The following is a 27254-nucleotide window of genomic DNA, read 5'->3' as shown; positions in this document are numbered from 1 at the left end:
AAGGTGGATCGTTTGAAACAATCAATGCAGCGAAAAATACCGTCTAGATTACCTACATTACCCACAATGCAACTCAACAGCAGACAGTTTGGTCTGAGATTCCTCTGGGTTATGAGACCTCTCAGAGACCTGCATTTTGATCTGTAAAACATGTGGATTTCCCCTTTAACCTCGACACTCAACTCCCTGCAAAGACTGCAACTACTGCCAGACATAAAGTTACAAAAATGTATAAACTCTTATACTCCTATTCTATCTGGTTAGTAATGTAACATAGATTAGTTTGAGTGTTTAATGAATCCTTTGTATCACATTCATATTAGATTATTCTGTTCAATAAAGCCTAAGGACACAGCTAAAGGGCCAAGACTGTGGGTGCATTAAGTGATTTAAGTGAGGATGATGATGATGTGTGTTTTGATTTGTGATGTTTTTATTGTAAAATGTCCTTTTTTTATATAGAAAAAATCCATCCATCTATCCATTCATCCTTTATGGCCACAGATACATTGTTTGACCTGTTCAATGAGCCAAAGCTTCCATCATTACTGTAAAAAACTCATTACTTATTTACTAGCATAGCTTTTATTCCAGTTTTTACCTTTAATTTTACCACTAAATTGTATTCCCTATTGCTTTTAAGCCGTTGTCTTTCCCTCAGAGAACAATAACATATTTAGTTTGACAAGGTCAGCTGCTGACGAATGCATTCATTTCAACTAAGTGTTATTAATTCTGTGGAGTAATTTTGTCCCAATGAAATCTGTTGGCACCATGCAGGGAAGCTCCCTGAGCCCCGGGTTAGATGTGTGCAAACTTCATTTACTTCCTTTTGAAGTTGGGGATAAGATGACAGAGATATCATGTGCATTAGCAAGGTCATTCCCCAGTATAATGCTCTTATTATGGCCAAGATGTCCCTTTCAGTGGAGTGTTTGTGCATATAATGAGGAAGAATAAAGCTTTTGGATTGTGCTGAAGCATGAGAACAACTCACCAAAGTTACTCAAAGGATGTTATGGTTTATTTTATATAATAGTTTAATGATAATGGTCAACCTGTACGCATCATCAATGTTTATGCACTTACAGCATAGATTTTACAAAAACAATAAAAAATCGAAGCAGTCAGCATCACCGGCATGCTTCCTCTAATTTTTATTGTGGAGAGGGATCTGTATCGAATGGTGGCCAAGAAGCACCACATGGGAACCTGTCAGACTCCAGATAAACCACAAACCAAGCAGAGCCGAACCAAAGCCTCCCAAAGCAATAACTAAAATCTCTGGCCACCCTGCGCTGAGAAACAGCTGACGTCAGCTGTCTCACCAGGCCGCCTGCTGCGACATGGCTCCTTTTCCTCTGGAGATAGATGAGATACAAAGTTGGCATACATGACGAGTGATAACGAGCAAACAAGAGGGAGAGTGTATTGACGGATTTAAGAGGGTGCAGAGCGGAGAAGAAGAGAGGATAGATACATGGGAGAGAGGTAATACCAATATAAGTGGATGGGGAGATAGCGTCACAATATATCATGTTGGGGCCTTAATCTCCTTTGCTTGCTCCTTACAGCTCAACTTTACACAAACACAGTACAAATACACACAAATACAGGTTGCTGTACTGTAGATGGTGTGCAGTGAGTTGTATACTTTAGGTGACAGATATGTAAATGCAGTCAGACACCTGGTCACCCGGTTTTTGTTCAGAATGTGTTCAAATTTTAACTTTTTCTTAATACTGCCCTTCAAAGAGAGTCAGATGTGGTGACAAATGTGTGTGTGTGTGTGTGTGTGTGTGTGTGTGTGTGTGTGTGTGTGTGTGTGTGTGTGTGTGTGTAAAAGAGACAGAGAGAGTGAGTGGATGGAGAGTATAGTGTATCGTAACTAGAGCGAAAAAAAAGTTCCCCCGAGCAGTAAATAAAAGATGATGCTACAAAATGGATACCAGCTAGTGCTCCGACATGACAAGAGAGAAAAAGATATGACTGTTTTTATTATTTTATCTGTATTCTATGTGTTTTGCCGTGAAAGATTGATGCTGTTTTTGACGTTTTTCAGGGGCCAACAGTTATGAAACTTGCATACATGAGACACAAATAGCCATTGGACATTAAAAAACCACAGATAATCACTAAAACATTCGTTGGTGTCTGCCTAACTGCACTTTGCAGGAAGGTCACACCCTCATCAGATCAGTTTCACAATTGAGTTTTAATGCTGATACTATAGCTCTGTCTCTGACACACACACACACACAATTACACTGAGAAGCCCTTGAGAGGTCCTTATCAGCAATTTCACACATTTATGATAAAATAATGGGGTCTTTCATTTGCGTAATTACCTGCCGCACCACAACACAGTATCATCTCAGTGATGGAGAATGGCGGGGGCTTGTCAACCTGCTCAAGGCCAGCCATGATTGTTTCAGACAACTGCTACGAAAAAAAAACTGGGACATGGTGTACAGACCCACTCTGCCTCTGAAAGAATACCTCGCTCAACAGAAAAAGAAAGATGTGTTCGCATAGATAGATAGATAGATAGATAGATAGATAGATAGATAGATAGATAGATAGATAGATAGATAGATAGATAGATAGATAGATAGATAGATAGATAGATAGATGGATGGATGGATAGAGAGATGCTGTGTCTTGCTCATGGATGAACTGGTATGTTTACAAATATTATCTAAATATTAATGATATCCAACGCCAAAGCCTACATTTTAATTGATGTTCACTTACCCAGCTAGGGTTAGGGTTATTACCATGCACACATGCCTGTGCTTGGGTGAGAAGCAGAACAAATTAGTAGTCAGAGCCATTTCTTTCTTCTAAGTTGTTTCTATATTTAGCTCATACTAGTGGAATACAGCGCATACTGTACACAAAGAAATTCACAGTGTCTCGATTAAAAATAAACATACTCTGGTGAGCATGGAACCACACAGTTTTATGAAATGAAGACTGGTGAATCGGCAGGCAGGCAGAGAGGAGCTGTCCTTGGTGCTGAATCAGCCACCCGCGCTTGGCTACTGGAGCTCTCTGCAGGCTGTTGTGTCTGTCTGGTCAACATTGTTAACTTGTTGAGTTTTACAGCGTGCTTTTACCTACGTTAGATCAATTTAAGCTAAAAAAGGAGCATTAGGAGCTATTTCCTATTTGATTTACTGCTCTCTTCACAATAGATTTGGATTGTATTTCATTTTGCTCGTTGTTTGTTTTGTTGTTTTGTTTGTTAAGCAGACCTTTTATCTCAGGTTTCTATAGGTATGCAGGCACAGGACCAGCATGGACCTGTGAGGGTGTATTCTTTTTATTTTTCTAGTTTCTAGTTCTTTGCGCTATTGTTTTGCATGCTTGTCACTAATGAATAAACCAAAAAAAATGGATGTACTTGCTTGCGGAAAATTCATCATGTGTATCGATTACCTTTTTGAGTCCATGTTGGTTTGATTTCGATGAATATGAATGTGAATCATTTCTTTATATACCGGAAAGTAAAGAACGGTGCTTACAAAGGCTGTATCACAAAAGGTAAATACGTAGAATTCAATCTTGTGCCACTTACTTCTCCAAACGTCACCATCCTTGAGCCAATCAGGACACGCCGCACCGTTCCCACCGGCAGATTTTGAGACGTCTCCACCAATCAACACGAGCCGAGCGCTCCGTCACGGCGAAATCAAAGTTGTTGTAAGAGCGCGTGTGTGTGTGTGCGCGAGTGGGGAGGAAAACTGGCCGGTGCATGGGAGAGGCTCGAGACAGCGAGGAGAAGTGGACAAACCTACCGGCAGCGGCGACTGGATATTTCCTTACACCAATGAAATCATTATCGGTCTGTTCTGCACCAATTTAGAAGAAGAAGCACCTTTTCGACGGGATATCGTTTTTTTTTTTACCGATGAAAGATGATGACTTGACACTTAACTAGCTCTACCTCTTTCGGACTGTAGCGATGTTTAAACCTCTGCGTGCATAGTCCCCCCCCCCCCCCCCCCCCCCCCCCCCCCATCCCTCTGTCACCGTGGACTTATCCATTTGTTTCGGTTTTGCTGTTGAAGGAGAAACGATATGACGGAAATCAGCGAAAAGGAGAACGAACCACAGAACCTTCACCGACCGTCACACGCTACCGTGCCCAGCCAACCTGAATCAAAGGTAACAACACACCTCATGGCGATTTATTTTTTCTTTCTCATTTAAAACAAAGCACATCATTGTTTTTTTTTAAGCTAAAGCACGTTTGTCTCGAAAGTTACTGCTCTGTCTTTAAATTCAAATGATTGGTATGGGACATTTTGACTAAGGTGGGTTCTGTCTTTACGAGGCTAATTCTGCTGTGGTTGCATAACAGCTCTAAGCCGCTGTAATAGCCGCTGTAATTCTTGTGATTTACCTGACCTCGCAGAGGTAGCAGAGATTACATGCATGTGTGTGTGTGTGTGTGTGTGTGTGTGTGTGTGTGTGTGTGTGTGTGTGTGTGTGTGTGTGTTGGAGGGTGTGTGTTTGTGTGTAATGAATGCATACAAATATTAAGGAGAAGAAAAGACTGTTTTCATTGTTTGCCACAATGATGTACTGAACACAGGTTAAGAGAATGAGATGCAGGTGGAGACAGTTCAGAATGATGCTTGGAAGCGATCCATGCTATTGTGTACCTGCAGTAAACATTGGAGGCACAGCGCCCAAGCAGATGAGTTATGAGCCTGTACCTTTGGGGGCATCTTTTCTCCTGCACAACCCAATAAACCATCACGGGCACCAGGATGGCAAACATGATGGAGGCATTGGCAGATGAACCTGCGTTTGGGTCTTGCTGGTCCTGTATGAACTTCACATTCTCTGTCACCTCTACGTTGTTTGCTGTGCTTTCGCTGCTACAATCCGCCACCAGATTAGCTGCATCTTGAGTTAATCGTGCACTCATTAGCCCAGATCACAAGCCATATATCTGCTGCTAACGTATGGTCAGAGATGGGAAAGAAAGCCTCGTTTTTTGCTGCAGCCAATTGGAAATACAATTGATGAATCATTGGCATAATTGAGGACTATTGAAACTCTTTGGTAAAAAACCTCCACGTCACTCCTCTCTGTTCTTGGCCTACTTTTAGTCTTGTTTTAGTATCGTCACCTGTTCTTGCTATTGTTCTTTCTGTTTGTATTCGCAGCTTCTTCATACTCCTGTCGTACACATTTTCATTTGAATATATACTTTAGTATTTCTTTAAAAAATATATGGACTTATTGTTGCTGTTGGATCTTTCTTGACAAAAAGTGGGGACAATACATTCTCACATACTGACTTGACCTTAATCTCCTGCATCACATTTATCTTTTAACCGCGTCAAATGAGCTTCAAGAACAGCCCTAATTGCAGCAGCAATCGCAGCAACAAATCACATTAAGGTTTGTTGGGTCATCACCACAGGGACCTGAACCAAGCCTGGCTGGACGGGCTTCTTGCCTTTTTCTATTTGACTATACAGACAAACACAATGGATGGTGGGCGGCGAGGTGCCGCGTGGATTTACGAGCCAATCAGCTAGCAGATGTTTGCTGTGTCTCGCTGGGGGCCGGGTCATAATTCACACAAATGGTCGTCTGGGCAAAACGGAACGGGGAGGAAGCAATCCTCCGAGCTGCGTCAGCCGTGTAGCTCCGTGTTTGCCAAGCCCCTGCTGGCAGCCGCGACCACTCCACATCCCGCAGAAGAAGAAGAAGATTAAATGTGTGTTACAACATGCGGGGTCTCTTTTCAGAGTAGTCTGCTCGTGGGCATCTCTAGAGCCTCACTTGTTTCTTTCTGTCACTCTCAATCCTCTCATTCGTGCGTACGTTGCTGTATTCATTTCATAACTATTTCAGCACTTTGCTTTCCCTCTTTTGCGTCCGTGTCTGTCTCTCTCTCTGCAGTCTTTCTCATCTCTTCATCAGCTCTCTCTCTCTCTCTCTCTCTCTCCCGGCAGTCCCTCGGCTCTCAGAGTGTTTATTACAGCGATAAGTGGGCCTACCATCTTTCTAGAGTGCTTCTAATAGATGCTGTGACAGAGAATGAATAGTTATTCCACCTCCTACACCTACGGGCAAGGTGATGGGTATTGTCATTATTATCCCTCTCTAATCACTTGGAGAGTGTGCCATTCAAGCGTTTTGCATTTAGCGGTACGGTAAAGTAGATGACGAGCTTGGGAAGACAAAGCAATGGTTCAAGGAATACTTCACTCACAAAATGATCATTTGTATATCAGTGAGTCACTCCGTGTTACCTTGAATTCGTGCCTCCACAGTGAACAAGGAGTCAAAGAACAGAGAAAAGTGTTGATGAATGGAAGTAAATATGGGGGGGGGGGGGGGGCTGCGTTAAACAGCAGGACTTCATCAAGACATCTCAGGATCAGAAACGGTTTATTACCAAGTATGTTACACACACACAAGGAATTTGGCTTGGTGATTAGTGCGTGACAATAGAAATAGACATAACTCAAAAAAAGAAAATGTACAATAATGTGTACAAACTCTCACACAACTATGCATTTAAATAGTACGGCGTTAGTGAAGATGTTTGTGTTTTGGAAGTAGTGAGCATACGACTGCATCAGTGAGACTTTGATTATACTGCATGAGTTGTGTGTTATGTTATGTTTTGATATACTTTCACTGTCTTCTCATCAAGACTCTTCTTCGTTTTTTTTCATTCTTCGTTCACCATGGAGGCAGAAAAACAAACTTCCCCTCAAGAATCCAAGGTAACATTTTAACCTGGCACACAACCCATTAACCGGCAAATTGTCATTATAGTTTGTATGGATTAGAACATATAATGTGTTAATTATTGAGTCATCTTTGGACAGAGTCAGGCTAGCTGTTTACCCCTGATTCCAGTCTTTATGCTAAGCTAAGCTAGCCGGCTGGAGCTTCATATTTACCTTACTAACATAATGGTGACATTGATCGTCTGATCTACCTCTCGTCACGAAAACAAGTATTTCCCAAAATGTGGGACTATGCCTTTTAAACTCCACGTCGTTTATTAGTGGAGGAAATGAGAGCCGTGCACAGAATCGGCCGCTACATAAAGTTTAATATTCACAGACATGTCGGTGTTAATGCTGATAATGCACGGTGGTGCTGTGCCCCGGTCCGCAGGGCCTTCACACAACCCATCGCCTTCTCAGCCAACACAAAGACGTTTTTACGAGGTAAAATGATGGCAACTGTTTCTCTCTGACTTTGCCCTTCACACTGACTTCCTCAGAGCTCTCCTCTTTCTGCTGTTCTTCACACTATCTTTCTTATCGGCCCATTTTTCTCCTCTCTTCGTCTAGTGGATTTCTTTCTCTCCATTTCGAGTATGTATTTCCTTTCTCTGTTCTATTGACCGTGGCCCATTTAAATGAAACCCAACACCTCGTCTTTTTCCACCTGTGCTTCACCTCTTCTCGTCTTTCTCTCTTTATGTCTCCCATTCGTCCTTGCTCTCCAACATTGTCTTCTTTCTCCATAGCTCTGAGTGTGTGGCTGCCGATGGTTTGCAGGGTGCTTGAGAGGATAAAGGTGGTTTAACGATAGGATGGCAAGCCTGAGGTCCTGTCAGGAATGAGAGCGACAGAGAGAAAGAGGAGAAGGGCGAAGTACAAGTGTGAGGAGGAAAGCAGGAAGGAGGAGATAAGAATCTATAAAAGAGAAGAGAATGCCAAATTAAGACTAGAGAAGAAGAGGCGAGTGACTGTGAAGACAAGAATAGGGTAGCCAGTTCAGTCAGTTAAAGCCAACTACAGTGTAATTATTTTTTTGATTAATACTTCTCCTTTAATTCTCAAAATTACTTTTCATAAATGTGCAAACATGAAAACAATCAAATTTCAATTTGTTATTTCTTCCGTTCATGACGCGCATCATTAAACACAAACGTGTAGCAATACATTGGAGAATGATCCTGTTTTATTTAATTAGTTTTGGACAGGTTTTGACTGCGCTGACATTTCATTTCCTCTTGGTTAACTTCTGAGTTCAGAAGGTATCTAAACGTCTTTAATGAGCTTTTCTGACGCGTACCAGCACGCCTCTGTGCCGCTCACATGATTGTACCGTGTGGATGACATTTCTGAACGGAGCGTATTCGGCCTCCTCGTGTTTGTTTCTTCCGTATCGCTGCTGGCAGGAGGATACATCCCTCACTTCTGACAGATCATGATATGTTTGTGTTTCTCCTGCCAGAATGATTGACTCGTGCCGCTGACCTTTTGAAGCAAACTATAGTCTGCACAGAGAACAGATGAAGGGTTACAGAGAGACAATGAAGCAGAGAGGTGCTCGTGTATCCAGTGGTGACCCAGCACTGCTTGGATTAATGACGAAGTCATTGAATTACCGTCCTTGATTGAGTTCTAAAATGCTGCTGATCCTGCAGAATCCCATGTACAGTGTGGGGGTAAGAGCGGAGTCACTTGGGAATAAATAAGGCCTTTATCTAGTCCTTTTGTTTAGTGCTGACCTTAGGTTGATGCTTAGAGTTTCTATTGTCTCCTGAAAGGCAAAGCTGTTTAATGTAATGGAGCAGAAAAATAAACTTTTTTTTTTTTTTAATGATATTTCTGACCTCCAGCTCCAAATGGCCGACTCACGTTGAGGAAAAACTGTGAAAAGTACACGTGTATACAGCTTTAAGACTTCTTTAATATTTAACGGCTTCAATAATAATTCAACAAGAGCCTGTGTTGCTTAGCAACTATGATGTCACTTTATCATCAACTCTTCAAGCGCGTACGTCAAGTAAGTTACTGGCTTGAAATAGCATTGAATTATTCCAGTTAAAAAATAGATCATTTTAATAATCTATTCCAGAATTTCTCCTTTTACATCTGTCCCTCATTCATCTGAATTGAGGAGGTTGTGATCTTGTCCTGATTTAGATGTAAATTAAACAGTAAATCAGTCACTTACATTGCTGTATGGTAGTAGTTATATAGTTATAGGGCTGAGAAGGCAGCTGAAATTAAAAACCGACATCAGTGACCGATCCTTTAGAAACGACAGCGCAGTCCTATAGTGAGTAATCAAAGGGTAATCGCATTGTTATGAACATCACAATGAGGACAATGTTCCTCAACCATTGTGTTGGAATCAAAGAGCCGTCGTGGCAGTTACCTCATGCTAACTGCAAAAGCTCCTCGTGCAGTTAAGCCCTTTAAACGCAAGCTTCTTGATGCTGCACGCTCGGCCCGGCAGCTTGTGAGCTGGCGAAGTCTTCGCCAGCAAGCAAGAGGCTCATGCATCACCAGGAAACAGCCCGCCAAACTACGGACAGGTATTTAGGAGCCCCACAAAGAGCTGTGCATGTGACATTGAGAAGAGGATGGGAGAATAATTTACCTCCATTTACATCTTTTCTTTTTTAGCTAAGACAGTGTAATAGATCACAGAGACACCTCTGAGGCTGTATAGGTTCATTTTAGGTTCTCCTTCCCCGTCTGGTAAATCCTTCAAAATGAAAGCCTTATTTTAGCTTGTCCTCCCCCGTCTGTGAGTTTGTAATTGCCTCGATCTATATTCTCTCCTGAGTAATAAAGTTTTGATGTGACTCGAGTAATTTGGAAAGTAATGCAGTGCATATCAAAGGAGCCATATGTCTGATTAGAGCAACCTCTCAAGCGCTTTAAAACTGTTATACAAGATTAACGTCATTACATCTGAATGTGATATTTTCAATACTTGACAAAGATACTTCTCATATACATGCTTTTTGTATGGTGTAATCCCCCCCCCCCCCCCCAAAAAAGAAATCCCTTGATTTAAATATACGGTCAGTTTTGCACAGTTCTAGGAAGTTTTCAATTTATTCCAAACCCTCCATTGCAGCTCGTGCCGTGAGGCATTTGCACAAAAGGTCACATTAGTTGGTGCTCTTCCACCTCAAAGCGTGCTGCTGGAGCAATGCTGCCTAACGAGGCCTCCGTTAATTTAAAGCTCAGGCCACTGCAGGAAGAATGGCAAACGTAATCACTTTCCTGTGTGTACAGTAATACTTTAATATACTCTTTTAATATCATGAGCAGCTAGAGATGTCCCGTGAAAAACGCTGCAGTGGGCATGTTATGGGCAAGAGTTGGCAGACGTTGGGGAGCAATTTGCTCAACCGTCTTCCAACTGCAGATAATAGTTAAACGAGTGCTTTTCCTCACAGAGACGGGTGGGAACTGGTGCAGTAGCCTACATTTAGATACTGTCATCGAAACTGCTCAGTAAGGTAGTAATACACCTAACCAACATTTAGAAACATGTTGGAATAACATGCACAAAACAATGTACATATTGTACTAATATTGTAGGAATAAGAGTAATGAATTCTGGATCATACAATGTATTTTTATCTGCTCGTGTTTCATCAATTATTAGACTGCTACAGCTCTCAACAATGCAGTATGCTGCTGTGTAATGGTTGTGCTTATTAAGGCACAATGGCAGCTTTGGCTCTGCTCATAGATGTCACTGGTGTCGATGCTAAAACAAGCATTCTTATTCAAACCAGGCTTATATATAATATATAAGTATATATATATATATATATATATGTATATATATATACATATATATATAATGTAATGAGTGCCAGAGGACATGCGCCCACTGTTTGGCAGCTGAAACTACTGGCAGATATTAAATGACAGGACTGCTATTGTTTTATTTTTATTTCTGTAAAGTAAACTGTGATGACAGTCCAACAATACACCATGGATACGTTTGATACTCTGTATCATAGCCGGATTAATTATAAATAAAAGACATTGTGTTTAGAAAGTTGAATCCTCTTTCCAAAAGACTGCAGTCAAACGGTTAAGATGTGTTTGTAAGACATAACCTCAAAGCATTATTACCAAAGTAGTTAACGTCATCAGGGAGATTTTTCTCTTCATGTTGTTTTTCCTCAGTTGCCTCACTGCTTCACCTCTGTGTTGTCAAATAATAAATAAAAGCATGGGAGCTGGAACTGCGTCGTAGTGGCAGCAAGATGACTTTTCCGCCTTTCACAGGCATCTTGTGTGAACACCCACCCCCCCACTGCTTAATCATTAATACATCCAGGCATTCCACACAACAGCCTATTTATAGAAACCTTCACCAAACATCCCTATGCTCTGTGCTCATTTTCAATCGGTCGAAGAACAAGGCTGAGGCGTCTGCTCAGTCTCCACTGTACCATTTGTCTGTCAGAGGGGTGATGGAGAAAGGCCCTGGTGCTTTTGGCTTTCAAAGACGAGGGGGGGGGGGGGGGATTTTCAGTCCATCTCTTCTCTCACTAGGCTTCTTTTTTTTTTTTTGTTCAGTTTTACCTATTTTTTGCCTCCCATTCCTTGACTGCCCTCATACTTTTCTCTTTTATTCTTCACTTCCTCCTCTCCCTCAAACACCGGTCTGCTCTCGTACGCTCCGCTACTTTCACTCTGATGAGCTAATTGCCGTCAGTAGTTCAGAGTGTGATGGCTCTCCAGTTCTGTGATCCATAAATAGACTTTTCAAAACCTTACAGAGAGACACAAGAGGGCCATGCAGAAATATCGAGATTTGCATTCATTAGAGCTCTGCTTTTGATTTCTGTTCTGTTTTCAGCCGAGGATGTTATGGATAATAAGAGAAAAACACCAGAAGCGGTACTAGCATACATTATAACACAAAGCCACACATAGAATAAGAGTAACCATGTAATGATAGGAGATAATCAAGATAGCGGTGCGTGTGATGCCCTGCAGCAAACTCAGGGAGCTACGATCATGATTGTGTTGTATTAGTACATGTACTGTGCACTTATCAAAATAGAGACACTTTCTAATGCACTGGGTAGCACAGCGCTTCAAACTACTTCAAAGACGGTATATGATACTTCTCTAAACAAGCTTGCCTTAATGTGTTAAAGACCACAGGTTGAACCCTGATTTTATGATCAGATCCCTCTAACCGATTACAGGCTCTTTACCACACTGAAGCTTGCACTACCAAAGCCTACCAAACTCCTCTAGGATCGATTTTAAAGTATACTGTATGGTTATGATGTATTATAAACCACAGTAGACAGTTTGGAGCTGAAGAAGAACTGACCTTGGTCCTGAATGTGACACCACTACTGTACATGGCCCAAAGCGAGCGCAAATGAAGTATGTGGACACCCGGACATTAGAACATGTTTTTGTGATTGTTGAGCAATTCATTTCAAAACCAAGGACATTAACAGCCCCTACTTCTGTGAGAAGAGCTTGTCCGCAGGGATTCGCTCCCATTCAGCCACAGAAGCATCGGTGATGTTGACCACTGATGTCGGGCAATGAGGCCTGGCTCATAGATAGTGTTTCAGCTGTTGGAGGGGGTTCATGCCATGGCTCTATGAAGGCCTCAACTTGTGCATCATTGTCATTTCAAACAGAAAACCTTTCACCAACAAGTTAGAAGCACAGTCCAGAATATTATATCATGTAGTAGCGTAGTATTTACCTTAATTTGAAGTACGGTGCTGACCAAAACCTTTAAACAATATGCCCAGACTAAAAGTACACAAATGAACAGGGATGTCCACATACTTCTGTCCATTCGGTGTAGTTCAGCTTGGCCTGATGTCAAACTGTGAAGGTGCCCACAGTGGCAAATTAAATACATTCTTCTTTGTACATTTTGATCATAAAACTCTTTTCTTTGACGGTATCTTAGATTAACCTTTATAGGAGAGGATGAATGGGATGGTGTAGATATAGATCCACTGATGAACTGTATAAAGCTGCACACTTACATTTTATTTGTTCAATAATTATTTATTACTCTTTTTTTCAGTGCACGTTTGTGGTTACGACATTGATTGTAATGGAAGTTAAATTGAGCAGCACTGGTACAAGTCCAATATTCATTAGTCAACGCTCTAAAACTACTTAAATACATCTGGCTTTGAACAAGCTTGTTCTTTTAATCTTCGGATAAGTCCTCTGTGTTTCTTTAATCTTAGTAAAAGCTCAGGGGGGTATATTTAGCTATTGATTATCAGTCAGGTGTTGCCTAGCCTGTGCTTCAAGAAACTGTTACTTTCCCCCCTGAAACTGGAGCAATGACCGGCCTTCACCACAGAGAAGATTAACAAAGTCAGACAAGTTAAAAATCGAATAGAGAGGAACATCCATTACCGAATAGGCCACCAGTCGAGCCAAGAAAAAGGCCATTAAGGAAAGCATGGACTCAGCTCCCTGTAGAAAACATTTACGAGAGGCTCTCGCTAATGGGTCAACAGAGAGGACTCTTTCATCACTCAAACTAATTGGCATCTGTGAATCTGTAGCTTAAGGAAGAAAAAGAGGAGCGTGCTCAATGCCATCGATCCGATTTTTGGCGAAGGAGCGAGATGGCTTTTACGATGGCTTTCAAAGGTACGATTGGGCAATGAGGGTGCTACCTTTTGTAGAAGAGGAAACATCAGGACAAGCAAAAACATGCAGCAAACTCCACAAAAGGCTGAAGATGGATAGCCAGAAGCCAGCCTGGCATGGCAAGGACAGTCGGAGGGTAGAGCTGACAGACCGTTAGTTGACAGACTTCTCAAACACTGCACATTCCCTCGAGCTGGAAACTTCTTTTTCTGTCATTTCAAACGCCATTTCTATTGTTCTCTATATAATGTCACAATTTAAAGAAGGGATGGTTCTGAAGCTGTAATCAATCATCACTTTAAGACCTTAAAGCTCCTGGTCAAGTACTTTTCTATAACATGACGTAATTCTGACTAGACAATCAAATTAAAAGTTAGAGGATTGTAGGTGTTGCTCGTCACATTTTGATTAAATGTTGCTTGTTCTCCATCTGAGCCGAGCCGACTTCAGAGCAGTGAGAGCACAGACAGAAACACCGAAAACCTTTAACTTTGGTAGAAAATGAGTTTATGTAGAATCCATTTGTTCACAGCGAGTAGCCGATTGATAAAATAGGTTTTTAGAGACTTTCAGATTCTGTTTGAGTGCTTACTGAGGTTTTCTCTTACTTCCTTAAGTGGATGTATTTTGCTGTTTTGAGGTAATGTGTCCTCCTTTCATGTTTATCCTTATTGTTTTCTTCCAGTTACAGCGGTTGAAGCGCTCCCTGTCCTTCAAGTCAGTCATGCGCAGCAAGAGCGTGGACAACTTCTTCCAGCGCAGTAACGGCAACTCCCGCCCTCCCTCAACCCTGATCACCTTACCTCCACCCCCGCCATCTCCTCCCCCCATCTCCGAGTCCCCCCTGGCCTACGAGCGCTCTCCGTCACATTCGCCGTCTACCAGTCCCAACCCCTCACTGTCGTCACCTTCTATCAGTCCCTCAAAATCGAAGCCGAAGTCTCAGGCCCAGCCGGTCAAGACCCACTGTTTCCAGGAGCACGTCTTCCGTAGGCCCGCCAGCTGCCAGCGATGCAAACACTTGATCCAAGGTAGGTCAGTTGTGCCGGTTACTAATAATTGTGTTCAGAGAGGTGGAGGTCTGACCAAAAGGAGCCATAAGCTGGTCAGTGGATTCTGCTGAATGCTAGGTAATACATTTTTAGGCAAGCATGTTCATTTTCAACCAGAGTCCATTTCTTCAGCATAAAATTGTCCCAATGGAAATTACTGAAAGCAAGCTCTGTGGTCCAATCATGCTTCCACGCCTCCTCGGGGAGTTGTATCTCCTTTTCTTACAATCGGTATGCTGACAAGCCGTTCATGAAAACCAAGTCAGTTGAACAGGTCTGATGTCTCACCAGAATACACAGCTACTGTTTAATTTGGATGGCCTGTAACTTCCCCCACACAGTGATAAAAAACAACTACTACTAAGTGTATGACCTGGTATAAGATCAGCTGGGAGTGGATCAGGATCAACTCAGGATTGATGATTGTTTACAGGGGACACATTTGTGAACTCTAAATGCTTAATTACTGGTTAAAAACTGTCTTTAGAGCACATTGGTCTTCACAGTTCAACACTAGGGCTTACTGTACATTTATTGTTGTAGCTCATATCGTTTAGATGAGACTTATTATTGATCAAATACATTTAACATACTGTACTTTACTGTGTAACGTACAGAGCAGTCCACTAGAAACATTTGCATGCAGAACATGAAGCATGTGAGTGTCAAAACTGATAGTTAGACTGTGAGGCAAAAAAAATCTGTTTTGTTTTTTTTTGCTAAAATAAACTCGGAACAATTAAAATTCAGCTACAAAGCATCTCTGGAGAGTCTTTTTAATTGTTTGAAGCTCCTACAATTGCAATTTCTTTACAACATAAAGACTGGAAAACAGTCACAAAGCTAAAAAAAAAAATGTGGTTTGTGAATACCATTGATGAAAAACTGGCAGAAAATGCAGCATTTCACTCACTAATTATACGAAAGAAAAAAACACTGTGGACAGGTAATGCTGAGTGGCAACAAATAATCAACGTTATTGCTTCCCACCTCCATTGCGATTACCATCACCGCACCTGATATTGCGTTTTGCAGTGGTCTTAACCTGTTACTGATGATATCAATATTGACAGCTGTCTTCAGCGTACTCGGATGTGTTGAAGTGAATTGTCTTGTCTCCACAGGGAACTCCAAGCAGGGGCTGCGTTGTAAAGCCTGCAAGCTGGCGACCCACCTCTGGTGCTCGTCGGAGTTCTCCCAACAGCCCTGTAATGGCAAGGTAAGAACACTTCAGACAGACTTTTCATTAAGTCTCACATGCCACGCACTATGCACGTCTGTGAGGCTAATAGTTCCACTTTACAGCCCACATAAAACACATCGTAACACTCAAGTGTCTGGCAGCGATGGGACACCCAGAGATGTGGTCTTCTAGCGTTAACAGGGGTGTGAAACTCTGAGATCCAAAATCTTCCAAAAGTTGCTGGACGTGCTACCTGCTCATTGAGACAGTGGGGAAAATATGTGCAACATATTGCTATTATTAGTCTTGATCACATTGTAATCATCATAATGATTAACCTCAAATGTATCGCATGTACTTCACTGATCATTCTTTTTTTTTTTCTCATGATTGTGATGTTCTTCATTGATTCTTATGATTGTAATGTTTTGTTGTTGTAGTTTCACTGTATTTCCTCATTCCCCTGACACCTGTCCCTGACTTGTGAAAGGGAATGCCACCCTTGAAGGGACAACTCTCATTAGCATAACACTCTTAATCAGTGGTCAGGGCAGCTGTGTATTAATTAATGATATTAAATTCAATGTACCCTTGTTGCTTTGCTCATTTGGTGCAGTTATCTCCCAGTAGCCAGGCTTACCACGGGCAAAACATTGTTTTACAAAGTTAAATACATTTTTATATTCTGTGTATTTGTTTGTCAAATGTGCTGGGAATGCACGAGTTCACTGTAGGCAAGAGACTAACCCAGAATGCATTGTGTCAGTAGAATTAAACAGTCTGTTGGCATGGCCTTCAGTCCCGGTAATATGCTTAGCCTCAAAGCCCCCATCTTGTGAGAAGAGGGTAAAGCCAACCAGCAGAGACAAAAAAAATGCCGAGGTTATAAATGGAATGTGGGTGCAGGGCTTTCAACGGTAGACTAACACACTGTTAAATGTGAGAAAGGGCAGCAGGGGGCTCATATTATCTCCCAGCTATAAATGCCATAAAAGGAACAACGGCTGAGGAGGATGACACTAATGAAGTTTCAGTGGCCAGGTCCCATCATTTCTTTCCACTCAGCCTTTTTGTCCTTCCTGCCGCATGTGCTGCTCTTCTCACATAGCGCCATCGAATCTTCCTCATTCTTGTCTGGGTGCTACATTTCCTTCCTCCCCTCTCAACTCTGTTGGAAAATCAATATCTCTCTGTACCAGCTGGTCTGGCTAATTCAGTGTGAAATGCAGTGTGTTTGGGAACGCACACAATCCCTCGAGGATATGACACGGCCAGCTCTCGCCAAGCCTTCGGCGGTGTCCTTTTCGATCACTGCTCACTCATCAAAGCAAGGATTAGGCATTTTACCGACGCTGGATGGAGGGCGAAGCCCCTTCTTATGCTCCTATGTAACTTGGGGTCCGGGGTTCACTGACGTCTCAACCAAAGTGCGTCATCCAAAGCTTTTGTATGCAAAAAGATTGCTTCTGAAATTTTACCTATATCGTGAAGTGCTGTAATTTTGTAAGATGGAGATTTTTTTGCAGTGCAAAAGTCAATCATAAACATAACAAAAAGTTTAGTTGAGCTTCATCCTGATCAGCTACTTCATTAACATAATGCTTGTAATAATAAGCCAATATAAAACATATACTGTAGTGTAGTATTAAATACACTATGAATGGCACCATATTACATAATGTGTACTTTTAGTTTTGATGACTTGTTAGGCAGGCACAACTTGCACAAGCTAGAGTAAATTAGTGTAATTAAAAATGAAAAGGGAAATATCGATGACTGCAGTTCCTCTGGCTCACTCTCAACCCATTTGCTGAGTGGACCCATATATGACCGATTGCTTTACAAAATGTCCAGAATCAAGTGTTTGAAAAAGGCTTTGGAATCCTGACAACATTCTGCTAATCAACGTTAATTAAACTTAAAGATGTCTGAGCCTTTGATTAAAGAAATAGGCCTGCTGAGCACTGCACAAAATAATTGCTTCTGCAGGAAAAGCTTTACACTCGCGTCCATCTTCACCCGAATTTGTGTGAGTCTCCTTCAGAGTCCAATCCTGCTCTTGGTGGATGTCAACTGACCAAAGAGTGAGATTTCAGCTGGTCTGCTCTCTTAAACAGTCCACTCATGCTGCACAGTCACCATGACTGCTATGTTGGTATGTCAGTGTAGGGGAAGTGTTCGACTATTGCATGTGAAAGGGATGTTTCGAGGTTGCTAATGCTGAGGAAATAGTTCCTCTCCCTCCCCTTTCGAGCATATCGGTTTGTTTCAAACTGGAGCACTGGCAGAGGAGATGAGGCCGATTGCCACTCATCATATCGGTGAAGAATTTTCCAAGTTTATTGACAGAAAAGTCTTTTATTTTGTTTCTGTGCTTTGTTTCCTGTGAAGCACTTTGTGACAAACAGATTAAAAGGAGGATGACAAAAACAATATTTAGCCTCTGTGTCTTTACACGAGAGCTGCAATGATCGGTTGACTGACAAACATTACTTGATATTATTTGATCATAATTGCTGCCATTCTCAAGTTCAAATAATTGTAAATTGAATATTTCTGTGTTTGAGACTCATCAAGCATTTTAATGACGCCATATTGTACTTAAACTTGTTAATTTTTCACTTTTTTAGATAATAAAATCAAGAAATCAAAGCAATCTGCCTATTAATTAATGATAAAAAGCATCCTTTGCAGCCATACTGTACAGCTATTCTTGTGAGCAACTGTGTGCTTTCTAAATGGCTAAGAATGGTAGATATCATAATAACTTTGTTGGTCATTTTGAAGTTGTAAGTCTGTATTATAATTGCGTCATTAGTTAGAAATAGATACACACTGTTCAGTGTGGAGGTGAACTTTGTGTTCTGTGACGAAGGAGAGAAAGAAGAGATTCTGGGCAAATTCTCGTCTGTCAGTCCTGAACAGCCGTCACACTCTTCCCCCCCCCCCCCCCCCCCCCCCAAAAACCTTAAAGCGAGGTTTCACTTTTGGATGACTTCTGTACTTTGCAGAAGGTCTACACTCACAAGATCCGCCAAATCGCCACGCCGCGTCATTTTGATTGGTTTCCTTTTTCTATAAATACATTATTTTACAATGACTTTCACACACACGCATACAAAATGTTCTTTGAATGACTCGTAGTGATCATTAACAGTCGATGAGTAAATTCTATTAATACATTAACGAAGGCAGTTCAACCTCTGAATGTACCACAAGTCGGCAGAGAAATAACTCAAAGATTAACGACATTTCTCTGATGGCATGTTGTTATCAGCAGGTATCACTTACAGTAAAACGGATGAAAGGAGATACAGAGATTAGATGAAGCCGAGATACTATCTTTATATCTTCTATTTGGAGAACACGGAACGGATTCATCACAGCGTCTGTCAAACACAGGACTTTGTAATTGTGTCTCTTAGACTGATGAGTCCTGAACTGCAGCTCAACATATTTTCTTGCTAAAGAAAGAAACACAATCAGATCTCAAGAGATGTTCAGTGCCACATGTACAGTTTGACAAAGACAGACAGACCACATGGAGGAATAGGCTCGAAGGCAGATAGGAAAAAGGTTTAGTCATTCTCTCTATTAGGCATGCAACCGTGTTGGGGGACATTCTTGCCGAAGCTCCCCATTAAAACTAATGCTGAGTGTATTATTGCCACCATCCGCGGTAAGTGATGCAGTCGTAGATCATATGAGCTGATCGACCCTACATGTGTCAAGATGAAAATTATGTTAACGGATTATTACTGTCAGGTTTATGTTTTCTGTTATTTGTGGCCATGCCGCAAGAAATGAGCAAAACATTTACAACTGTCAATGCCAGGTGTGACATTTATTTAAGTTCTTTTTTTATTGCTGTTGTTTGAGACACTTATCCGCAGTCGGTGTATTATCTGGAGTAGATGGCGGTTTTGTTAGATAGCCAACAGTAGAGAGATGTCAGGAAGAGAGGGAGGCGCCGAAGTTTAACCCTGACCTTAATCTCCTCCTAACCTTAAAAAGCAATTCATGCATAACCTTCACTGTACGTAAATCATATGTTAGTATACGTGCACAGATATTATAGCGGAATAACTTAAACATGTTGGCTGTGAAAGTATTGAAGATATGTAAACAAAGAGAGGTCTTGTAGCTCTCCCCTGCTTACCTCTGGTGCACAGATGTTTCAAGTGTATATGTACGTTACTTCTGTATTTATTTCAATTTAGACTTTTCTTTTTTTTATTTAGGTTTGTGATGGTTTACAGATTAAAGAAACTGTGGAAAACTGTCAGATATAAAATATATCAGCATTCATAGGAGATTTCAGTTGATACTTGCACATCTTCATCTCACATACTGTAGGCCCGCCTCTCTCACACGGGTTTGTCTCACAGCTGAATATTACATCCGTCCTTTGTCTTTTTTTCTCGTAACGTTTCTCCTTCCACTGTCCTCTCTTCTCTCCTGTCTGTCTTCCGGCTTGTCAGACAGGAGCTTTCAAGAGAAACTTCAGCTCTCCTCTGTTAACCAATGATACGCTGGAAGTGGTCAGAGAGGCTCCTGCTGCCCAAGGTGAGTGATGGAAACGCCGGCTGTCTGATCTCACAAGACAAATAACTAAAATCTCAGGATGACTAATCACCGTGTCTGTGGCCTTCGATCCTAGGTGGCCTCTGTGTGTGCATAGGGGTGTGTGTGTGTGTGTGTGTGTGTGTGTGTCAGTATAGTGTCCGCTATAAAACTACATGTGTTGCTCTGTGTCTGTGTGTAGAGGCGGATAATGGCATTGTCGACCCTGTATATGAGGCACTGCGCTATGGGACGTCGCTGGCTCAGTTGAGTCGCTCCAGCTTCAGCAGTATCTCAGAGTCGCCCTGTCACGAGGTATAAAAACACACATAAAACCCCAGTCCATATAAATTCATGTTGACATTAATCATACCAAGAATATTGCTGACTTTGCTGGCTGCAACTCTTTCTTTATGACAGGAGGAAAAACTGCAAGACAAACTAGAAAACCAGCCAATAGCTGAAGAGGATCACATCCCAGGAAGTAAGTAAATCCTTTTCCTTTGAATTTTCTATCTGATAATTGACTGTTTTGCAGCTTTTAAGATAAACACTAGAAAGACTTGAAAGGAACAGTTTGAAATTTTGGGAAATAAGCTTTTTTGCCCTTTTTCCGAGAGGTACATGAGAAGATTGATACCACTGTCATGTCTACGTTAGATATAAAGCTACTGGTAGCAGCTGGTTAGCTTAGCTCAACACAAAGACTGGAAACGGGCGTCTACAGCTAGCCTCACTGTAATTAACACATTATATCTCATTTGTATATATCGTACAAAAACAATTAAACAAATGAGATGTGATGTGTTAATTGGTGAACTTTAGAGGTTGATTTTGTTACCTTGGCACAGAGCCAGGATGGCTGTTTTCCCCTGTTTCCAGGTAATGTGCTAAGCTAAGCGCCTGCGGGCTTCAGCTTCTTGTTTACCGTAGAGATATGGCAGTGGTGGTGATCTTCTTATTTACCTCTCATCAAAAAACAATTCCCAAAATGTCATCGCATCTGCAATGGTCCTGTAAACGGATGCTTCATCATCAATAGACTGTTCAAATCTTGCTAAATGTTTCCTTCAAAGGATTTTTTATTATTATTTCTGTGTGTGTGTGTGTGTGTGTGTGTGTGTGTGTGTGTGTGTGTGTGTGTGTGTGTGTGTGTGTGTGTGTGTGTGTGTGTGTGTGTGTGTGTGTGTGTGTGTGTGTGTGTGTGTGTGTGTGTGTGTGTGTGTGTGTGTGTGTGTGTGTGTGTGTGTGTGTGTGTGTGTGTGTGACTTCCGTCTTTAGTCCCAGGAGAAGGAATAATCTCTGTTTGTACTGCTACCATGTTTCAGTAACTGACCTTGACTTCTGCCTTCGTTCTGTTTGCCGCAAAGAGAACAAGACCTCTCTGTGTGTCCCTCCCTCTTTCTTTCTTTTGCACTTGCACTCTTTCCCTCTTTCTCTGTTTTTACAATCCTTCTTCCTTTCACGCATATTGTCTTTCCTTCCCCCTTTCCTTTTCCCTCTCTGTCTCTCCAGTGCTCACCCCTCCTGAAAGTGAGAAGGCTGATTCAGAAGACAGGGTCAGCCTGAAGGTGTGTAGTCAGCACTCTTCTCTTCTTTCAGCCTCTTTTAGCATGCACTCTGTCAACCCCCTTCAAACTCTTCATCCTTTTCACTCAGTTTCAGACTTCCACATAAGAAAGCATAACAATCTTCTTTCTCTCTCTCTGTGTGTGTGTCCTTTGATACTCCCCCTTTTCATCAGACTCCTAAGAAAGTAGAGGTCCACTCCATCCACACATATGTGGCTCTCTACAAGTTTCTGCCTCAGGAGAAGAATGACTTGGAACTACAGTCAGTCCAATTTCTTTGCATGCTGTACTGATTGTGTACATGAGAGACATCAGATGAAAAAGGAGGCAGGGTGTACCTGGCCAACATTTACTGACATTCACACACCATCTGCCTCCTCAGCGGGAGTATTGTAGGGGGGTTGCAGGGTTTGTATTGGGAGGAGGAGGGGGGGGGGGGGAGTGTGCCGGGAGCATGGGAAGGACAAACCACTGCGTTGAGTGTGTGACATGAAAGAAAAAAAAGAGTCTTTGTATGTTAGTAGGTGCAGGAAACTGCTGAGTGTGGTATGACACCCACCACTAATCTGGAGGATGCGTCTGTGCAAGAGGACCGTGCACGAGGTGTTTTGCCACGTGCACGGTCCAGTTTCCTCTGAAAGAAATGATAATGTCACGATGACATTTACAGTACTATGCATAACACATGAAAAATGAGTTAGACTTAGAGTTGAAACGTATCAGTGTTGAGTCCTACCTGACTAGAGTAGCCTAATCTTCTAATTTATATATGAGACTCAAATTCAAAACATGATGTAAAAACTGTCAAAATGCTCCTCAGGGTTGCTCACTGTGGCACATTACCTGACACGTATTGTCATGTGACTAACATGTTTCTGTTTAAGGAATATTTTAGCTGTATATCTCACTTTTATGCTGAGGTTTAGAAGATTGACACTCTCATGCCTGTTCACTCAGGAAGCTAGGGGCAGCAGCCGCTTAGTTTAGCTTAGCATCAAAGACTGTAAATTGCATCCGGTCGTTATGCTAAGCTGATGTTTGCTGGCTGTAGCTTCCTATTTAGCATACCAACATCAACTCGGCAAGAAAGCATATTTTCCACGAACGTGGTGATACATGCTTAAAAGATTCTATACAGGTCTTGGCTACAAGCCCTTTGTTTGACGGTGTTTTCCCTCCAGGCCTGGCGACAGAGTTCAAGTCACAGATGACTCCAACGAGGACTGGTGGAAGGTGAGAACAAAAACATTTCTATTCAAATCCACTGTAGTGAATATAATATTCTCACTACAAATCTCTGCGTTACCTTTGAATAGATACGACAGTAACACACACGCGTGGACTTCAGTTAGCCGGTGGTACAATCGGTGTAAGTTCTGTCATTCAAAGCCAAGTTGTTCAGAGACAGTAAGACTAGAGAGATGGTGGATGTGCTGAAAGGACGGCAGGTGTGGGTGTTGGCAGCGCTGCTTATCGTGAAGAGGAAGAAGACCGATTGCAGTCAGTTTTTAATGAGGCATCTGAAGATTCTTACCTTCGCCTACCAAAGGACGGGCAGCTCTGTCACCAGGGGAAAATACAGAGACATCCACTTTAGTAATTAAATAAATAATAAGCAGTGTAACCATATTTCTATAGATTATATTACTGGTGTAAAAAGCCCGGCGACCTGTCCAGGGTGTACCCTGCCTTCGCCCAATACCAGCTTGGATCTACTAAATTTAAAAATAGCAGATATTTAAAGTAAACTTGGATGAATTAACTTTACTATTCTAGTATTGAGAGTAATTTCCACCCATGCAAACCCATTAAATTACACTTAATCCCACTCCTGCCATTATCAATGTAAACATGCCTCTGCTAGATGTGGAGGAACCGACATCAGGACACGAGCAAAACAGCTAACTTGGCAACCGGAGGCTTTGCACGCCTGAGTGCCTGAAGAGAATAGACGGGGATTAGGGCTCCGCACATGCAGATGCTTTTTGGTGTAGTACTGACGTGACTAATTACGGAACAAAAACTATCTTTTTATTTCTGGTTGTCAGCTAATTGTGATTTTTTTTTTTTTTTTTTTATTCCAATGTGTTACTGTGATAAAAATGCGATGCATATTTTGGCAACCGGCCAAGTAAACAGAAACGGGGGGAAAAAATAATCTAATTGCGTATATGCTCATCCAAAGACTGTAGTAGAAGCTGCCTGTGTTGGGTTTGCTGTTTGAGACGTAAACAGGCAGACGATTGAAATAGTTGTAATTGTGGCCTTTTTACAAGACTATAGTCGGCGTCATGCATTTATGTACTGCAAGCAATTATTAAGAACCTTTTTTTTTCCCCCATTTTAGCTGAAACAGAAAATATCTATTTATAACCGTGTCCGTGATTGGGTGTGTTTACCAGGGGAAAAGCAGAGACAAGGTGGGATTGTTCCCGGCCAACTTTGTGCAGCGGGTCCGCCCCGGTGAGCGCGTGTGGAAGGTCACAGATGGTTTCCACGGCAACCGAGACAAAGGCCAGATGACTGTAAAAGAGGCCCAGGTGAACACACAATTTTCCTCTCTCTCTCACACACACACACACACACTGGATGCATTTTTTTGTATTATTTATGCAAATTCATGCAGAAAACTGCTGAGATTACAGAGGACAGCATGTTATGGCTTCCAATGCAGCTCACTTTTCGCCTCAGTCCATGAACTCTCTCACATTACTGAATGTCACTTGCTCCTCCTCCTGCTCCATGCCCCCCCCCACACTCTCCCTCTGTAGATCTGTGTGGGGAAGAACGAGGAGATTGACGCTTTCCTCCGGCTGAGCAGCGGGAAGAAGAGAGGCTTGGTCCCTGTGAAGAATCTGCTAGAAATATGATGGCAGCGCATTTCTCCTTGACCCTCAGTTCGAAAAAAAAAAGTTTCCTATGACGGAGGTTTACTCAGGAGTGTTTGCCCGACACCTCACCTGACCGCCAAACACGCACCCCCACCCCTCCAAAAAGTGGCAGTGACTCTGCAGCTTGAGTGGACGACGAGCCACAAATTAGCTTTTTATTGCAGAAGCTTTTGAGACTTAAAGGAGGGGGCGGCTCCTTCAGAGCTACTTCTCTTGTAGCACAACTTTACTTTGTGTGGTTTTAATCACACTCACAACAGAAATGTAGCATCGTGTTGAAGAGGAAGAGGATAGTGTGCAGGATGTCTGGCTACCTCGCTGGCCATTTCCATTGGTCGTCCCTCTGCGAAAAAGGGGAGAGGACTACCTTACTTTGATGTCAAGGCGCGTCCAAGCCTTGTGAGCGAACTGTCTTCATTTCACTGTTTGTGTAGAGAAAACAAGACGTACGAGATTGTGAAAGAAGCTGTTTCTTATAGTGGCTTGTTTCATAAACTTTAAGAGATTTGGTTCAGTAGATTCAACCGAGGGTATATGTTATGATGATCCATTTTTGTGTGTGCAGACTGCAGCTCACATCGTGCACATGTCTGCCATCGTCTCATGGGTTTATGATTTGCATATGAGTCACTCCTGCTCCGAATAGAAAATGATTCAGGTATTACATTGTGTGTATGTAAAGATCTAAAAAACAGTCTCCTATGCTACATCTTGATCCAAGGAAAATCATAACACACACACACACACACACACTGGGATTTTCTATATTTCAAACTGCTCTCCAGTGATTACATTACTGTACATTTGTGCTTTTCACAGCTCCGATGTGACGAATGCGTTGCGTGCACCTCTGGGAGCCTTTTTTTTTCTCAGTAAGCCCTTCAATGACAGTTTAGCTACACACCGATTTTTGCCTAAAATCAACCACTAGAATCTGCTTCCTGTCATTACAATGTCAGCGTTGTTTATCTGTATGTAAAGTCCTGTTATATTTGCCGTCATATTATTTTTTGTACTACGACTTGAGGATGGTGTGATATCTCGACTTTCTGATGCTTTCCTCGCAGAGCAGAGCAATGAAATACATTCAGGCTGATGGATAAAATAAACCAAACTCGGTGTTAATTGTCAAAAAAAGTGGTGACGGCTTTTCAAAGGTAGAGTCTCTCTCAGAATGTCATGTTTACATCTTCAGCTGTCTAAAATGCGCTGAATTCTTGCTGAATGGCTAATGTTTCTCCCAGCACATGCGATTACTTTCAAGTAACTGACTGTTATTGTTTCTGTTATTTAAGGTCCAAAAGACAAAATCACCACACACCATTTGATTTATTGCTCATTGTAAACCATAAGGTAGTGACAAACTGCCTTTGTTGCAGCAATAACTGTAAATACAGATATGACAGTATTTGTAAATAGCCTTATGAAAATACTATATATAATATATATATATAATATATATATATTATATATAATATATATATATATATATATATATATATATGCTCTGAATAGCCCTCTGACCAAGAGGTTTGCAGCTATCCATGAGCCAACTAAGGGCATTAATCTCAGTTATAAATTACAGGAGATCATTATTTATTGTCCCACTTACCAATGTATGCATCCCTTTGCTCAATTACCATTCAGCCCTGTCAGCACAAATCTTATCAAATACTATGCACAACAGTTCTAGTCACTCACTTTATTTTGTACTCCGCTTATTTCTTGCGTAGCCACAAACGTGTCTGTATATACCTGTGCTTTTGCAACTATTTGAATTTGGACTCCAGCTTTTACGAAGTGTCCATCTTGGATCAGTCGGCACCGTGCTGATCCTAAACATTACCTTCACTGGCTAGAACCAAGATTGGCTCAGGATCAGTATTACCCAGGTGAATTCCCTGTCATCTTAATGCACACTACCAGGCTAGTTCTTTGCATGGCTAGCTGCCCTTTGATCCTCACATCTCTCAATAAAGTCAGACAAACTGTCAGATTGTGTGCTCTTTTATTTGATAAATAATTCACTCCGTTCTGTTCTTTGTGTTGCTCTGTCAAACTGCTTTTTTTTACCTCTTTCGTCCATAACATGTCTTCATTCAGACTAGAGGAAAGGTTTTACTACACATTTTCTATTAGCGTCTGCGGTTTTTATATTTTAAATTGACCACAACATTAGATAATGCCTCATTTACATTTTACACATTACATTTTTGTTTGCTTATACTCTGAACCAGAAATCTCAACTTCAGTAACACTTACACCACGTTTTCTGGTATCATTCCCATCTATATTCTGAAGATTTGTTATTGAGGGGTTTGCTCATTTTATGTATGGCTGTTGACAGTATTTTCTGATTTAGGGAGTGAAACAAAGATATATCTAAAATCACTTCTTGAAAAATCTTTGAATAATAATACTCATAATAAACAAGTGAAGTACTTGAGTAAATACTGGGAGACTGGAGTAGCATGTGTGTACTATTTTTATTTATTTTTTATTATTATTTTTTTTTTACTCTTCAAGATCCCTCATATGGTCAAACTATGTCCTGTCCAGGCACTGGCCTTGATTGACACTAA

The 27254-nt window shown here is 41.6% G+C and overlaps 1 protein-coding gene across 1 annotated transcript; it reads left to right on the top strand.

The window, feature by feature from the left end:
• Positions 1-4083: 4083 nt before the first annotated feature.
• On the top strand, positions 4084-26086 carry LOC142952163 (SH3 and cysteine-rich domain-containing protein 2-like). The gene is made up of 11 exons (XM_076094219.1): positions 4084-4170; positions 14098-14443; positions 15589-15683; positions 20129-20213; positions 20413-20525; positions 20631-20694; positions 21726-21781; positions 21955-22043; positions 22963-23014; positions 24184-24321; positions 24553-26086. Exons 1-11 carry the CDS (start codon positions 4084-4086, stop codon positions 24649-24651), a joined length of 1224 nt encoding a protein of 407 aa, XP_075950334.1. The 3' UTR covers positions 24652-26086.
• The last annotated feature ends 1168 nt before the right edge of the window (positions 26087-27254 follow it).

The sequence above is a fragment of the Anarhichas minor genome, unplaced genomic scaffold (genome assembly GCF_050575085.1).
Source record: "Anarhichas minor isolate MPS153535 unplaced genomic scaffold, ASM5057508v1 ptg000017l, whole genome shotgun sequence".
Lineage (NCBI taxonomy): Eukaryota > Metazoa > Chordata > Actinopteri > Perciformes > Anarhichadidae > Anarhichas > Anarhichas minor.
Note: the sequence above shows the minus strand (reverse complement) of the source record. Positions and strands in the feature narration are given on the sequence as shown.

Bases quoted from the DNA above. Each gene is read 5' to 3' on its own strand.
- LOC142952163 (XM_076094219.1), top strand. From the start codon at position 4,084: ATGACGGAAATCAGCGAAAAGGAGAACGAACCACAGAACCTTCACCGA. The intron at 15,684-20,128 runs GTAAGAACACTT...CCGGCTTGTCAG, and splicing joins AACAGCCCTGTAATGGCAAG to ACAGGAGCTTTCAAGAGAAA. The intron at 24,322-24,552 runs GTGAACACACAA...CTCCCTCTGTAG, and splicing joins TGACTGTAAAAGAGGCCCAG to ATCTGTGTGGGGAAGAACGA.